General features: G+C 34.8%; 1 protein-coding gene across 1 annotated transcript in view; it reads left to right on the forward strand.

The window, feature by feature from the left end:
• The first annotated feature begins 781 nt into the window (after positions 1 to 781).
• The window catches only part of mRpL12 (mitochondrial ribosomal protein L12), a 54,301-nt gene continuing 36,696 nt past the window's right edge, over positions 782 to 18,386 (forward strand). Inside the window, exons 1-2 of the mRNA XM_090398223.1 lie at positions 782 to 1,022; positions 16,578 to 16,728. Of these exons, the coding sequence (XP_090254349.1) occupies positions 892 to 1,022; positions 16,578 to 16,728 (282 nt within the window). The 5' untranslated portion in view covers positions 782 to 891. The remainder of the gene's footprint in view (positions 1,023 to 16,577; positions 16,729 to 18,386) is intronic.

Here is an 18,386-nt window from a genome sequence, read left to right on the forward strand (position 1 = left end):
ACACGTTTACCCATTACTACTACTACGAATAGTAATAATAAATTTGGTATTGTATTACGTACTAGGATCACTTGCATTGGCTAACGCTAGTGTCGCCGATACTTTATAGTTTACTATATTCGGCAAGAAACTCTCTGATTCCAATCTTTGAGTTTCTTATTCGGTTTTAAAACTATGTGGGATTTAATATCCCCTTAATTTAAGTAATGTTTTCATTGCCGAAATGAAGCTTATTAGCTCTTTATACTTAAGTAACTTAATGGTTGCACCTGTTTGGAAAACTCGTTCGCAGAGTATATAAGTTCTTTTCGCTATACACTTCGGTATTAGGTCTAGCTACTCACTGATGAAGCCTCAAAAAAGGCTGAAACCGGTCTGGGTAGTGACTTCCCTCCATAATGTAATAACAGCATACATTTCCTAGGAAATGTGTTTTTACATTATGGAAAATACCTAAGAATAGCGATCTGAACTTCCCCCACCTTTGCAACGAGTCGTCCGGTATTGTACTACGTACTAGGGTCACTTGCATTGGCTAGCGCTAGTGTCGCCGATACTTTATAGTTTACTATATTTGGCAAGAAACTCTCTGATTCCAATATTTGAGTTTCTTATTCGGTTTTAAAACTATGTGGGATTTAATATCCCCTTAATTTAAGTAATAATTTATAGTTTGGATCGTTGGGCGTTAAAAAGGCTATAATATAAAAAATATTTATATCGTGAAGTTGGTAGAGACGGGGGGAATTTACTGTTATGGTGGCGCTGATCTTAAATACAAAATTCATGTGGATAGGGCAATCCATGTGTTTGGGTTTGTTTTTATGTGGTTTTAATTAATTTATGATAGTCCTGTTATTATAGTTCTAGAAATACATTATACATACATATATGTATTCAGTGATGTTTCACATTAGAAGTGCTATTAGAAAAAGTTTAGAACTCCGGTGCTCGTTTCAGTCATGTCTTCGTCCACTGTTATCCTTGCATTCCCTCGATTCATTTGCTGTGTTTAGAAATGGGTAAGTTATTTGAATATGTATGAAGACATAATACCTCCAAATTTCGAAGCAACTTTTTTCCCTTTCAGTCGAGGATTCTAGTTGATAGGTGGGAATTATTAAATCTCACCACGAAAATATCTATTGCTAGTGCTTTTTTTATAAAACAATAGGTGCCGGTATTCATTCTTTGTTAACAGAAAAAAATTGAAAATTAAAAGGATATGAAAAGAAAACTAGGAATTAAGTATATAAAAACTAGCAAATTAAGTATATAACACAGTTTATTAAGCATAAATTTATTGTACAATTATATTTAAAAAAATAAATATATGCTATAATTTTTAATAAAAATGAGTTCTTTTTCTTCAATTCGAGGATTAAGCATTTGTCTGTTCCGACTTCACTGGTCTTCTTCTCTCTCCCTCTCCCCTTTGGTCTATATCTATCCACATCTTTTGGTATTCGGTATCTCTCTATCCTAGATAATGTTCTTTCCCTCTCTATATTCCTTGATTTTTTCATTTATATTATAATATCTAGTTCTTTTCTGACGTCTTCATTTCTTATATAGTCCAGTTTTGTGCATCGTTTCTTTCTTTCTTTCTTTTTTTTTTTTTTTTTTTTGTGTGTGTGTGTGTGTGTGTGTGTACATATGTAATAATGAACCTCCAGATGAGTCTTTGACTGCATGGAGGTTTTTTATAATAATAATATAGCAAATATCTTAGCAATAAACCTAGTGGGAGAAAAAAAGTAAATTGTTTTCAATAACTGAACTTGTTTTCTTTCTAGGTAAAAGTGTGAAAATGACTAATATTATAAATTTCTAAATGCACTGAATGAATCATCCGTGAATTGTAATTCTTCTGTTTTAGTGAAGAAGATATGAAGAACTAACTATAAAATAGTTCACTATGTTATATAGAATTTATAGTGTTTAATCCACTTTAGTTGATAGCTTTATTCTAAATATTTCATATGTGCTGTGGACAAATACTATGTACACCCTGGTAAACTATAAATTAGTGGGAGTTAATTTATATAGGCTGTGCTGCTAAATAAGTGACTACAAGCGTTTATAGAAAATTACAATAATTTTTCATTTAAATAGAACTGCTTATGATTCTATTGGATTCCTTTGCTTTGTTCATATAAATCTATGTCCAAGCCAAAGATTAAATCTCAAACTGGAGACAACGGAATATTTTCAAGCTAATTCAAGCTTTCGGTAAGCAGGATAATGATCTGACACGAAGTGATGAAAACTGTCTAAGATACTTTAACTAACATATGTGCCACAGTGAGAATCGAAATCCACAGTCAGTTGGTTTGGTTGCAGAGATATTGTCTATTTGGCTAATCAGGGATTGACTGGAGAATATTCTAGAGTAATAATCAAATTCTTGATATGTAGCAAATATATCCTGTACAAAATGGATTGTACAGGATACTATTAAGTTCTACATGATTCATTTGACATTAAAAGCTTCCTGAAAAGTGCTCTTCCAAACTACTTTGGATAGTTTGGAAGAGCACTTTTCAGGTCTGATATGCTCACATCTGACATTTTGGTCCTCTAGGGTACTAATCACATGATTTCACCAGTTTTTATTTGTATTTTTTGTTATCCTGGCATTAATTTTTTTCTTTCCCATTCTGTTTAACTCGTAACTCATGTATAGATAGCCTTAAATGTGTTGTTATTCATAACAGTGCTTCATGATGTAGTATGTTATTTATACTTTAATGTTCTGTGCACACATGAAATGTTAATAATATCAAGTTCATATCTTCAGTTTTCTTATGATTCTGACATTATCATCTATTAACTTCCCTAATTTTTCTCACATCTTATGAGCAGGAATTTTTTTCGGAAACCTTGGGTTCAGAAAATCCATGTAGGAATTTTTTTTCGTTGTACACACTTCTTTGCTGTGGTTCCCATTCTTCAGTCAACTGTTTTATTCCTGACTCAACTTAGATCAAGAAGTTAAAATTAATTTGACCTATGCCATATAATACAGACATACCCCGACTTACGCGAATCCGGAGTTACGCGGTTTCTTATATGTACATATTCCCGTTCCGCTTCACCACTAGTCGTATGTTTCCGGTGCCGGCCACATTCGCCAGTGTCACACATGATGTGAACAAGCACTGACGTGTTTTGCGTGGTCTCCAATCATACACGATTTTTATAGTCTACAGACCTTGCGATTGTTTAATGTTATGTTCTTGATACAAATTTTATCACATAAAAAATAATAATGTCGTCCAAAAGAAGCAAGTCCAATTCTGATATAGCTAGCAAGAAAAGCAAAACATCGACTTTGGAAACAAAACTCAACATTATTGAGGATTTTGAATGTGGAATGAAAATTTGTGAACTAGCAAAGAAGTTCGGTCTACATGGATCCACAGTAAGAACAATCATAAAAGAAAGGTTTACAGATTTTGGAGGACATAGATTCTAACGGGGAAACAAATTGTAGCCACAAGGCAAGGAATTAAAAAATCATAGGCTTGCTATGAAGAAATTTTGCATGACAAGAAAAAGAAATTATGCTGTCAGACGAATCTATTAGATTTTATGAAACGATCGACATTGAAATAACTTTCTTTTTTTTTATGTATGAAAAACTACAATTATGATTATATTTCTTTAAAAAAAATAAGTGTTTTTGTAAATCTTTGGTCCCAATTAACTAATATTTTGTATGTTTGTATGTATAAATTACATACAAAATTATATCCCGAGTTCCGCGAATTCGACTTGCATGCTTTTTGTAGGTCCCACCTACCGCGTAACTTCGGGGTATGACTGTACTCCTATTCTGGCTAATTTCCCACTTGTTCCATACAAATTTATTCAATTGATTTCTTCCATACCAGCTTTGCTTATCTTGTTATCTATTTCCTTGTTTAGTTTACCCTATTCATTAAAAATTGTTCCTAAATCAATTAAATATTTTACTTATTTTATAGGTTCTCCGTTGAAAATGCATTTAATATTGTCCATGTTCCTGTCAGTTATCATTTTATTGCTAGTTTTTATGCCAAATTTGTTACAGCAGTAATTCAATTTATTTCAAGAATTCCAACGACTTGTACTGAACTTGTTTAAGAAGCTAATATCATCTGATGGTAATGCTTATGTGTTGGCTATTCGTAACTGTACTTTTTTAAGAAAGTTGCAACATAGACTAATATTAACTATAATAAATTAATTAATATTTCTAGTATTTTGCCAAAGTCAAATTTCCTTTATCTGGAATACAATATGATATTTGCACACAGACACTGTACTAAGCAATTGAGAGTATTTTATTTATTTCATATCCAAACAAGTGGTACAGTAGTAGACAATGGTACTTCTATAGGTAGAGATGACCTTGCTAATGCTTCTACCTGGCTCCCACTGAAGAGATCTCAATAAAGGTCGAAACTAGTCTGGGTAGTGACCCTTCCCTTAATGCATAACATTAGACATATCCGCAAGGAGATGTGTTTTGCATTATGGGAGATACTGAGATAGGAGTGTTGGTAGCTTGCTCCACCTTTGCAAGGAGTTGCCTGGTGTTGTACCACTTTCCCCCCAGTCCTGAAGATACTTTCAGGCAGAAACTTTGTTCGCACACACTTGGATAAAGGATTAAACTAAACTTATTATAGTCTAACCAAGTGAAAAATAAACTTTCAACAATGGTACAGCATTATTTACAACAAATTAGGATACATTACAAATGAGAACAGTTTAAATTTGGTAGGTGAATTATACAGGGAATAAGTAAAATATTAAGAGAAAAAAACTATACATAACTTATAGACAATAAATATGGTCAGATGTTCCTTCAGAATCTTGTGTAATCAACTACTCTTTGTGTGTAGGATATAAGATCCTCTTTTTTACAATATCAGTGGCTCTTTACCAAAATTCTAGGGCATTATTGAATGTCGTAAAACTAATATATGAAGAATGAAAATAGGAGAAAATTTGGACATACCCTTTTTGGATGTTGTTTCCTGTCTCCCTATTCTAGCAATGTGCCTTCATATGCTGTTAAGCTGTTAAAGGGGGGAATAAAGTAATATGGGAGAATTAATTGAAAAAAAAAACAGGGTTTTTTTTCAATATATGTATAATATCCCCACTCCCCCTCAAAAAAAAAAAAAAAAAAAAAAAAAAACTTTAACAGCATATGAAGACACATTGCTGGAATAAGGAGATAGGAAATAACATCCAAAAAAGGTATGTCTAAATTTTCTCCTGTTTTTAATTCTTCATATACAGTGGTATCTCGCTAATCCGAACTAATAAAAACCGTGCGCGTTCGAATTAGCGAATTTTCTCCGGAGAGACAACAATAACTAGCGTTAAAGACAAAAATAATCAGATTCTAATGGTACATCAATTTAATTCTGTAAATAAATGAAGTAACTGATAGAAAAAAAACTGCTGTACTGTAATGTAAAACTTTTAAAAAAATAATACAGTACACATGTTTATTTTAGTAAAAAATTTAGTTTGTATTCTGATTTAATAAAATTTCAATATATATTAAATATAATATAATTTCAATATAAAATTGTAAAAAATTATAAAAAACAATATAATTTCAGCATCTGGATTTATATTTTTAACCAAATTATGCACGTTTTGAATTTCCTCTTTTTGTGTATCACTGTAGTTATACTGTACTGTAATAATAAAATAAATAATAATAGTTACAATAATAATTATTAAATAAAAATAACAGTACACAAAATAATGTGTAATAAATAAAACTTTTTTTTCTTTCAAACCGCAGTTCGGATTACTGGAGGGGTCAGACTAAAGAGGTTTGAATTAGCGAGATACCACTGTATTAGTTTTATAACACTTCAGTAATAACCTAGAATTTGGGTAAAGAGCCAATGACATTGTAAAAAAAGGGGCACTCCTAAACGAAAGTAGGCTGTATTAGCCATTAAAGTAATAGTTTATTTTAGAGGAGTAACATGGGAATTTTCCCAGAAATAATACCTATAAGGTCTTCTTTTGTGCAAGGTGATTGAAGAAGGAGACAAAAAAGGTGTTTCATGGGCTGGGTTGTCCCACACTCACAGTTATCTGATCCAGTGAGATAGCTTCATTTGATGAGATTTTGTTTGCGGCATCCTGTCACATAGAGTCTGAGGCTTTTCCAAGTATTTCAGTCCAAGTGGGGACTATGTGTAAGATGTTCAGCTGTTGGAATACCAGTATTAGTCTCAGGGTATAGAACAAGCCATTGTTGAAGTCTTGTCTCTAGAGGGTTTTTAGGTGGTTCAACAGTTGCTAGGAAGCTATGTCGGGATCTTAATCTTTGGGGCAATGTGGTCTGGCTGAATAGCAGGTGGTGGTCATCATTCATTTGTGTGCTTCTTTCGTCAGCTGAGAATGCAGATCTTCGAATTGAAGGGGGATGCAATACCAGCCAAAGTATACAGGTCTCTTAGTGGTGTTGGTTTCAGGCATCCTGTAATTAAGCAGCAGCTTTCATTCAGTGCTGGGTCAAGCTTTTCAGCATGGCAGGATCTGGACTATACTGGGCATATTCAGCAGAAGAACAGCAAAGGGCCAAGACAGAAGATTTTAGTGTGCTAGGTTCTGCACCCCATTAGTGGAGGAGGTAAGCTTTCTTAGTATATTGTTTCTTGCATTCATTTTTGCTTTTGTTTTTTCTATGTGTGTTTTATATAAAAGAGTGATCAAGAGTCACACCGAGGTAGACTGGGGTCCAGGAATGTTCTATATTAGAGCCTTCTCAAGAAATCTGTAGCTTCCTTATTGCTAAGGTGGAATAGGTCAGTCTCGGTTTTCAAGGGGTTGGGTTTTAATTGATTACTGCTATAATATGTTGTTAGACTATTTAAGGCAAGTGATAGAGTAGTTTCAAAGGACTTGAAATTTTTTGATTGAGTAGCTATGGCAAGGTCATCAGCATAGATAAAATTTCTAGTTCCTGGAAAGATAGGAAGATCATTGATATAGATGTTGAAAAGTAATGGTGATAACACACTTCCCTGGGGGATGCCAGCTGCTCTTGTTCACAAAAAAACGTGTTTTCCAAGAGTGACTGGATCAAGAGGACAACGCAATAGTCTAGTTATTCTGTATGTTTTATTTCTGAGTGTGAGATGGTTTATGGTATCATATGCTGCAGTTAGGTCTACATAGACTGCTCCTGTGTCTAGTTTTTGCTCACAACCATTTTCTGTATATTGAATGAGGTTGAGAATTTGGGATGTACAGGATTTGCCTGGTCTAAAACCAGCCCTGATCAGCAATAAGTTGGGGTTCGATTAGGGGTTGTAGCCTATTTAGAATTAATCATTCATAGAGTTTAAAGAGGTTGCTGAGTAGTGATGTAGGTCTGTAATTTTTTGCTTTGGTTGGAGTTTTTCCTTGTTTCAGAAAGGCCACCACTCTAGCATACCTCCAGATAGTTGGTATCCTTAGGGTTCTGAGGCAAGTGTATAGGTTTAATAACCACTCCTTAGTCCTGGATTCAAAATATTTAATTTGTTCATTGCAGATACATCAAGGCCTGCAGATTTTCTAGGTTTTAATAGGTTTATGGTAGTATTGAGTTCAGTGATGGTGAAATCCGAGTTAATCATATTTTGTTCCTCAATTGGGGTTCTAAGTATCTTATTTTTTGGGTGCTTTTTAGAGAGAATTTTCCATTCAGCAGCAGCTGGTGAGCAATTTGATTAGCTGTTACCTGTGGATGCTTATACGGCTTAGTGAAATCCTTCCCAATTCTGTTGATAAAGTTTCATGCCTTTCTGCTGCTGTGGGTCATATCAAGGGCTTTTATTTCTTTTTTCCATGAGGAATGCCTTTCTTCTGCCATCTTGGAACATAATTTTTCTCCTGCATGGATAGTCTACTCTGAGAAGGGGGTGGTGTTGTAAAGTTATAAGTAATTAGCATACTGGGCTTGTACGGCACTGGAAAGGCCTGGAATGTAGTTTGTGCGGCATCCTTGGTGGGAGTATGTGTTTCATGGAGATTTTCCTCAATATTTTTATGAATTGGGGATACTCTCAAGGGTTTGGAGGGAGTGGTTCTATGGAGCAGTCAAGATCTTCCATGAAACCCTTCCAATTAGCTTTTTTTGAAATTAAATCGTCATTTGTAAGGGACTGTGTTATGCATAATGGCTGGGTTGAATTGAAGCATTATAGATCTATGTTGAGTATGTGGAATGAGATTTAAAATCTTTTTAACACAAATGTTGGATATTTTTCAGCTAACAAATATGGGATATAATAAATTTAGTTTAATCCTTTATCCAAGTGTGAGCAAACAAAGTTTGCACCTGAAATTATCTTCAGGACCGGGGTAAGGTGGTTGGGGTACATCTTGTTGTACCAACTTACCCCGGTCCTGAAGATAATTTCAGGTGCAAACTTTGTTTGCTCACACTTGGATAAAGGATTAAACTAAATTTATTATACTCTAACCAAGTGAAAAATAAACTTCCAAAAAAAAAAAAAAAAAAAAAAAAAAAAAAAAAAAAAAAAAAAAAAAATGGGATAATGGTTATAGCCTTGCTTCTATCTGCCACTGTTGAAAGATGTGGGGAGTTTTGGATTATGTATCAGGTTTAGAGAAAGGTTTTCAGCCCATTTTTCAACAAGTTTTCTATCTTCGTTGGACTTTGTGTAATCCCAGTTAATACTATAGCTGTTATCTAATACAACATTAGTCATGTATGATTATTATTGAGGAGAATGTAAGGGGAAGAGAAGTCTTCTTCTGGCAGTTTATAAACTGAGGTGATTGAGATATTTTTAAATGTGATTATAATAATCTCAATGTTTCTGTTGCTTGTTGAGTCCATGGAGAATGGAATTAAGTTTTCTTTTGTAAAAATTGCACTACCATATTTATCATGGGGTATCTCTTTGAGTTTCATGCAGTGTATATAAGGTCTTGCAGCACTTTCCCTTCTGTGAGTTTGTTGCAGGCAGAGCACATCGCAGTCATCTCTGCAAATATTTGCAATGAGATCTTGCTTGATACTGGAGAAACCTCCAATATTAAATATTATTTTTAGGCCTGGCCCCAGATGGGATCCTTTAGGGCATAAATTTTGGAGCATTTTAGTTCGATGGCTTACGTTTGGTTGATAGCAGTTTTGGCTTCCCCTAATGACTAACAGGGTGCAGGAACAAGAACCTAGCTGCTATACTCCCCAGCAATTGAGGGTAAAGCATGGCATCTGAAAGTAAGCCTAAAGTCTTATTTTAGCCCACTAGGGGCCACTGTTTATCTTTGGTTTTGTGGTGAAGTGCAGAGAATGAGAGCTTCCAAAATTTGGGGCAGTTTCACGTATTCAAATTTAAGTTTGGATAGTTCGTTAAGGCAAAAGCAGATTTGAGGCATAGTTTTTCATACTTATATTTGCTGCAGTGGAGTAGAGTGACCTTCTTCCGGCATAGGATTTGTCGTGAGAGAAGACCATTAGATTTTTTTAAAAAAAGATTTTAGAGGAAATATCCACTTGATTGCTGATGATGATGATGCAAAACCAAGCAGGGCAGTAATTAACAAATATGTAAAAATCCTGTAGGATGATGGCTGTTTAAAATAGTTGCAAGTTTAGCGTAAAAAGTGTAAAGTTATATATTGTGAGGATGAAAAGATTACAAGGGAGGATTTGGGGTTGGTGATGGACAGGAAGTTTAGATGGCATGTTTCAAAAGTGTTCCTCAGAGTAAATGATTGGATTACCTGGATGTTGAAGAACACTGACAAATGAAAATAAGGTTATTCTCTTACTACAAGGCTTTGATACAGTCACATCTAGACTAGTCTGCATGCATTTGGTTGCCTAGGAGTGAGGGGGAAAAAATCTAGAGATTTGTGACTAGCAATTAGTGACTGGTCAATGGAATGCTTCATGTGAGAATAAATTAGACTTGTGAATTACAGAAATTGGTTGTAAGACAGAACAGCAGACATATGATAGAACTGTGCAAGTTACTTGAAGGGGTTTTACAAGTTTAATATAGAAGAAAGGTTTCAATATATGACAAGGAAGAGAACAAGAGATCATCCCTAGAAATTGTCCAGGAGTGTGATTAGCAGGAATATGAGGATAATTTTTTGCTTAGAGAGTAGTGACTTATTATACATAATGGCAAGTATGAACTTTCTGTGATGAATCTTCAGATTCTGTGAAGATGCTTACATAAGTTTGACAAATCTCGTAGTTCTCAAATGATCTAGTCTTCAAGATTTCAAACAACTAATCATGCTGTTTTTCTCAAGTACTCAGACTTCCAGCTGTTCACAAGAAACACCTCAGTAGGTTCCTTCATCTTCCTTGACTGATGATGATGATTTAACCCTTCAGGTGTGTCCAACTTTTGGTAACTTTTGTAGGCAAGTGTTCTTTTCCACAAAGTGTTTCTGTTGAGATTTTTACAGAGTAGTTTACCATTGCTTTACCCTCCCCCTCCCCATTTTATCTGGATTTGGGACTAGCATATAGCTGATGAATCAGGCCTGTGACTGGATTGTAAGTATTCGTGGCTGTAATCTGTGAGTGTTCATGGAGCTGGTTTGCCTGTTCTGAGAGGTGAAAATCCTGAATTTCTGGGATAAAAAAAAAAACCCTCTGTCTCCATATGAGACTGGCTAACTCACCTTTAGTTGAAAAAGATTGGATAAAGGTTCCTCACGTCATGGATCGAAATCAAACCCAGGTCTTTCTGACCAAAGGGCTTCATCTATACCGATGAGCTACGGAGGCTCCTTTTCCTTGACTACTTGTCCCTAAACACAGTATTGTCCTGATTATAGACCTCACTTGTGTGGTGTTGATATTTAAAAAAATAAATGATAGGTCTCAGAAATATAGTATATTATTGAGTGTCAAAAATACCCAGAAAACTTGCATTAAATAACCTTTAATGGTAAAATTTTCACCTATGTGTCAAATATCTTCGATATAGAGATAGAACATATGCAAATAACAAAGATTCTAATTATAAAAAAGGGCAGCAGATTGTAAAAGTACTGTCTTTCATAAAGGACATAAATCTAAACCAGAGGTCGGCAACGCAGTGAATTTTTAGTGCGCCCTCAGAGAAATTATTGTAAACTGCTTTGGAGCTTGCAGCGTACATCGAAGTATATCTGAGAGATACATTCATTACTAGTATGTGCTAAAATGCAAGAAAACATAAAGAAAAAACACTAAACATAAAGAAAAACACTGCAAATGATGGTACAAATTAAGCAAATATTGAATCCAACATTATTTCATAACTGAATATAGAAACTACAAGAGTTTCGTGCCGAATATATAGAAACTAAAAGTTTCGGCAGATGCAAGCATAAGTAGGACCTTATGGGCAACTCGTAGTAAAGGTGGAGCAAGCTCCAGACTTCTTTCCTTAGTATTTTCCATAAATGTAAAGCACGTCTTGCAGAGGTCAGTAACCTTTTTAATATGAAGAGCACAATATAAAATTTGAAAATTACGGAAGGCTCATGACGCAGGCATTTTTTTCCTCTCATTTCAGACTTTGAAATTCTATGAGTAGTTGTTTTTAAGAAAAATGAGATTTCAAATTTTAACATTCTTTTATTTACCTCGCTTTGACAACATATTTTTGTCACATATGAATGAATATAAAATACCATAAAAAATGAATACAAAAAGAATATTCATGTTAACAATTAGCATGTATTTGTCAGATCAGATGCGAGCGCTTTGCTTTATCAATCATAATGGCAAATGTATTTGTTTATTATGCAATAATAGTGTGGCTATTTCTAAAAAAAAGTAATATAGAAAGACATTTCAAAATCATTCATGCCAATTGTAATTTTAAGTTTAATTATTTAAAAAGACTTTTATTGGGATTATATTGATCAAGTGCATATAATAAACAACTAAGTTATACCAACTAGTTTCACCAACTAAGTCTGTTGGCATCTTCAGGGCACATAACTGATGTACGGCACTAAAAAGTAAAAAACTGTTACAAACTATAATCAACCGATTCCAATTATATTAGACAAAAGAACATAGCGCGTACAAAACATGCATTGAGCCTGCATGATCTCACTTGTTGTTTAGGAACGATCTATGGTTGGCACTGTCATTCAGTTCTGGTGAGTTAAAAAATCTAATAAGGGTCTTCCAGATCATGGGCAAGAATTGTCCTTGGTTCCTGTTAAGGTTTTGTGTACAGTGGGCAACTGCTGTGGCTTCTTTAATAAATCGGGAGCGTAAGTCCTCCTCTATATAACGAATTGTGCTTCTATCCCACTCTATGGTATGGTTCATTCTTGAGAAATGAAAAGCTAACCCTGATTTTTCTTCTCTGTTATTATTGACATCCCCTATGTGTGTTCTTTTTGCCTAATTTCAAGGCTCCTTGGAGTTTGGCCGATGTAATTCAAGCTGTACGAGCATGGTATGTTATAAACTCCAGCGTTGGAGAAAGGATGGCTATCTTTTGGAGATCTTAAGAATTGTCTAATCATTTCTGTGGGTTTAAAGGCCACTCTTATTTTATGTGGTCTAAGGAGTCTAGCAATCTTATTGGAAACTGTCCCTAAGTATGGAATGACGATGGTAGAAATATAACGTACATCGTCTTGTTGTCTTTGTCGGGGTTCAGAGAAAAGTATCTTGTGGACGAGTCTTCGAGGAAATCCATTCATGGTAAGGTTGGTGGATATCAGGGATAGTTCTTCCTGGAGGGGAGGTCTTGTTGATCTGTTGTAAGGAGAGAGGCATGGTTCTTCAACATGTGTACAATACTAAGTTTCTGAGAAATGTAGTGTGAGGAAGTGAAATGTAAATAACGTCCTGTATTGGCAGGTTTGCGGTAAACTGAGAGGTTGATACCACCATTCAGATGCTTCTTAATTAAAGTGTCCAGAAATGATAATTGGTTATCTTCTTCAACTTCTAGAGTGAATTTGATTGTGTGGTGTAGAGAGTTGATTTTGTTAAGAAAGTCGAACAGGTCCTTTTTTTTTTGTGCGGTTCCAAACGATAAAGATATTGTCCACGTATCTCCATCATACTGTGGGTTTAGGGTCTGTTTGAGTTAAGATTTTACTTTCAAAATCCTCCATAAAGAGATCAGCACAAGATGGAGAGGGGGGGCTACCCACTGCAAGGCGAGTCAATTGTTGATATATGGTTTTTATTTCACAAGAAAAAGTTTGATGTTAAACAATGACGGAACAGAGAATTAATGTCTTGTGGGAGCAAATTTCCTAAAATGTTGATGACTTCTTCTACACCACACAATCAAATTCACTCTAGAACTTGAAGAAGATAACCAATTATCATTTCTGGACACTTTAATTAAGAAGCTTCCGAATGGTGGTATCAACCTCTCAGTTTACCGCAAACCTACCAATGCAGGATGTTATTTACATTTCACTTCCTCACACCACATTTCTCAGAAACTTAGTATTGTACACATGTTAAGGAACCATGCCTCTCTCCTTACAACAGATCAACAAGACCTCCAGGAAGAACTATCCCTGATATCCACCAACCTTACCATGAATGGATTTCCTCGAAGACTCGTCCACAAGATACTTTTCTCTGAACCCCGACAAAGACAACAAGACGATGTACGTTATATTTCTACCATCGTCATTCCATACTTAGGGACAGTTTCCAATAAGATTGCTAGCCTCCTTAGACCACATAAAATAAGAGTGGCCTTTAAACCCACAGAAATGATTAGACAATTCTTAAGATCTCCAAAAGATAGCCATCCTTTCTCCAAAGTTTATAACATACCATGCTCGTACAGCTTGAATTACATCGGCCAAACTTCAAGGAGCCTTGAAATTAGGCAAAAAGAACACATAGGGGATGTCAATAATAACAGAGAAGAAAAATTGGGGTTAGCTTTTCATTTCTCAAGAACGAACCATATCATAGAGTGGGATAGAAGCACAATTCCTTACATGGAGGAGGACTTCTGCTCCCGAAGTTTTAAGGAGGCCACAACAGTTGCCCGCTGTATACAAAACCTTAACAGGAACCAAGGACAATTCTTGCCCGTGATCTGGAAGACCCTTATCAGATTCTTCAACTCGCCAGAACTGAATTATAGTGCCAACTATAGAACGTTCCTAAATAACAACAAGTGATATCATCCACGCTCTATAATTGTATTGTACGCGCTCTGTTCTTTGTTTAATATAATTGGAATCGGTTGATTATAGTTTGTAACAGTTTTTTACTTTTTAGTGCCGTACATCAGTTATGTACCCTGAAGGTGCCAGCAGACTTAGTTGGTGAAACTAGTTGGTATAAACTTAGTTGTTTATTATATGCACTTGATCAATATAATCCCAATAAAAGTCTTTCCAGAGCTTTTTGGTCAAGAAAATTAAACGTTTTTTTAACATTTAATTATTTAAATCACGAGGAGGTGGCAGCACAGCGCCCAAGAGCGTTATGGTGCTCGCAGTATTGCGCCCTTTACCTATTAAAAAGGTTGCTGACTATTGATCTAGACCATAAAACTGTCTGTTTTGACGAAGTAATGTTTCACAAGTTTCCTTATAAAGACATTCTATAAAGAATTTGTATAATATTTGATATCACATAAATGTAATATATATATATTATTTTATATATTATAAATAAATGTATATAATTTGTATAATTATAAAATTTGTTCTTATGCCAGCCAAAAGGCTGCAGGTTCAAATCCTGTCATGGACATGGATGTTTGTGATTGTCTGTGAAAATACTAGTGGCTGTGGGCAGTAGATGGCAATGGTGTAGATGATGATAGTTGCGGTTCATTGTAGTTGGTGGATTGAGTGGTGGAGACAGAGTTGTAGAGTAGGTGCCCTCCCTCGATGAGTCCCTTGGACTCCCTGGAGGTGTCATATAATAATAATATTTTACTCTTATTTCAGAAAACTCTGTACTTGATATGTTCATCAATGCCTAATTGTTCAGTCTCAGGATACTTGCCGTAAAATGTGTTCCTTACAACAGACAAAGGCAGATTGTTTAAAATAAGAGACAAGCCACAAGTGCAAGCAATCTGGTGGGCACCTAAAAAAAAAAAAGTAAGTGGAGGAGAAACTTGTCATTTTAAGGAAGAGAGAAATGTGGATATATTGTTTGATGCACAAAATACGTACATTTTGAGAGATTTTTTAAAATTTTAACCAGTATGTTCAGATATGCCTTTCACATGAGGCAGTGGAATAAGAGAAATTTTTTCTTGAGCAGAAGAAGCAAGGATTCTATACTTAAAAGCTTAAGGCCTTAACAAGTCCAATTTTTTTTTTTTTTTAATATAGTGATGGTGTGACTCTGCGTGACTTCTTCCTTCTTTCAAGATATAGGCTAAAAGCCTGTTTCAGCATCCTTAGGACTATATTTTCATTTTCTTTCTAGGTCTTCCTATGTCTCTTTTTCCCTTTTGGTTTATCTTGTTACTTCTTTTGGTAGCTCTCCTCCTCCATTCTTTGTATATGTTCTCTACAATTAATTTGGTTTTCTTATATTTTCAATTCCTTCCTGAATACGATGAATTCTACCTTTCTCTCTTCAATAAGATGCAAACATCTGGTAGACAAAGTGCTTACTCTTGTAACTTGGTTTTGAACAATCTGAAAGATCTACTTTTGTCCATTTTGACCAAGTATCTTGAGCCTGAACAATCTGGTCTTGTTCAACATGTCATCTCTACTGACACAGCCCTTGTGAAACATTTATATATTTGGTTTAATCCTTTATCCAAGTGTAAGCAAACAAAGTTTGCATCAGGAGTATTTTCAGGACTGGGACAGCTCGTGGCAAAGGTGGTATAACTTCTCATCACTTGCCTTTAGTATCCCATAATGCAAAGCACATCTCCTTGGAGACATGTATTATGCTATGCATTAAGGGAAGGGTCACTACCCAGACCAGTTTTGACCTTTATTGAGGTCTCATCAATGGGGCCAGACCCAGAGGTGGTGAAACATTATTTCATTGTTGAAACTTAGATCTAGTGGTGTGTGTTTACCTCTCTCCTTTAGGGGAGTTGAAAAAAGTGCTATCTGTTATAATTTTGTTTAATTATATAATAAAGAATTTGTTCATCATTGCTATCTTACTCTAATTATTGTGGTGTTTTTCTAGAATCTTTGTCATTTATATATTATGCTGTTCCGTTTCTGAAATTGCCTTTTCATGCATATGCAGAAATATTTTTTACCATTAAAGATGAACTTTTTTAATGTGAGTTTTCTTTTATTTTTAGTAGTATTATATTATCACAAAAGTAATAACAAATCAAACAATAATAACAAATGTTCTGTAGGTTGAACAAATCAACCTGCAGAACAAGCAGGATTCTGTAAAGGCTTTAACACAATTGATCATATTCATGCAGTAAAACAAATAATAGAAAAACAGAAGAAAACCAATTGCCTCTCTGTTTAGCCTAATGTTTAGCAAAAATTGTTGTTTTTAACCTAATTTATTAATCCACAATGTTATACCAAAGAAAATTAATGAATGACATTTAACTTTATTCTAACAGTATTCTAAATAGGCACAAATGTTCAGAAGTTCTTCTACCTCCTACTCCTAGTAGTAACACTAAAGAATATTCTACAAAAATTAAAGATCTTGTGAATGAAATTTCCAAACTCACATTAATTGAAGTAGCTGATCTTAATGAGTTATTAAAGGTAAGTGATAACTGTGTGGCTTTTTTAATTTTTAACTTTTTTTTTTTAAATGTGCTATAAAATCCAACTTTTGAAATGTTAATCTTTGTGTGATTGTGTTATTTATCTTTTTGGTTTAATCAGGTTGTTTAAAATGAATTTCCTAGGCAGAAAATAAGACAAATAACAGTTGATTGTGCTGTTCTAATAGCACTCAAAGACTCGATCAGGAATTAAAGTTAGTTATAAACAGATATTGCAAATTTCTCAGGTGTGTTCAGTAGTACTTGGGTTCTGGTTAATTCATTACTATATAAGTCAAATGCTATGAATCTGTTTTTATGTGCATCTCATATACTAGTATATTTTTAGCATCATTTAAGTAAGGTGAAAATCAGGAAAGAGCAACTGATGAGACTGAAATAGTTTTAAATGGGAATAGTATAGTGCAAGAAATGAGAGTAAAAGAATGCTAGATAGGTTGGGAGGAAAGATGTGTGTGGGGGGGTATGGTGGACTTTTTATGATTGGAAGTAATAGTTGTGTGTGTGTATGGAGATGGCTTAGGAATTAAGCAGGTGGTAGTTGAGTCTGAGAAGATAGATAGAAGAGGGGCATTCAAAAAAAAAATTTTTTTTTTAAATAGCATATCAACTAGCACAGAGAGAGAGCACTGTGGCTATGAGCATTAGTCATAGTTACATCAGCTGAAGTGAGCACGTGCACAAGCTTTCGTTGGATTTTTAGTAACAAAGTGACAATGAAAGAGCTTGAAGAACAATATGAAATTTTGCTGCAAACTTGGTAGAAATTTTTTTAGAGACATTTCAGTTGCTTAATCATGCATATAGGGAGGACTGTGTGAGCCAAACACAGTGCTATGAGTGGTTTAAGCATTTTATAAAAGGGCATAATGTCAGTTGATGCAGATCCCAGGCCTGGACAACTTTCCACATCAACAGACAATGTCAAGAGAGTTCGTGCTGTGATTTTGGAAATCGTTGTTTAACTTAACTTTTGACTGAAATTTTCTTGCTGCTTTTGTTGACTGACGATCAGAAAGAGAGCAGTGTTAAAATCATTCAGGAACTGATTGCCAATGCAAATAGCTTTCTTAATTCATCATTACAGGAGATGAATGGAATCAGTTTGAGAGGACATTGTTTCCAAGCCACACAGGAGATTCAGGAAAATGTGATGAAAACTGCATGCCATCACAGAAAGTGCATTCTAACAATGGAAGAAACATTGGGAAGGGAAGTAGGGGGGGCTACTTTGAAGGGGACAGTGCTTAAAATGTTATAAAATGAGCAATGAAGTCTTTATAGCAAAAGTTCGGTCTTTTTTTGAACACCTTGTATATAGCGCAAATAGTGATAAAGGAAATGGGACTTAGGACTTGTTAGAGATGACATAAAAGTGAATTGCTGTGTTTATTTACAAATGCCAGGAGCATCAGAAATAAGGGAGATGAAATGGTTTTGTTGATTAGTTTATTCACTTAAAAATTGTTGGAATAGGTGAAACATGATTGGATAAGGATTGATATCCTGACAGAAATAGAAATGGCATATCATGTTTTTTATGATAGAAGATGATGATAGGAGAGTTATGTCCATACAAAGTGGAGATACAAGAGGGAAATAAGAGGGGGGGGGGGCTTGAAAAGTTTTGATAAC

The sequence above is a fragment of the Typopeltis vanoorti genome, chromosome 9, assembly GCF_054136105.1.
Source record: "Typopeltis vanoorti isolate ZY-2024b chromosome 9, IOZ_Tvanoo_1.0, whole genome shotgun sequence".
In the NCBI taxonomy this organism is placed as follows: domain Eukaryota; kingdom Metazoa; phylum Arthropoda; class Arachnida; order Uropygi; family Thelyphonidae; genus Typopeltis; species Typopeltis vanoorti.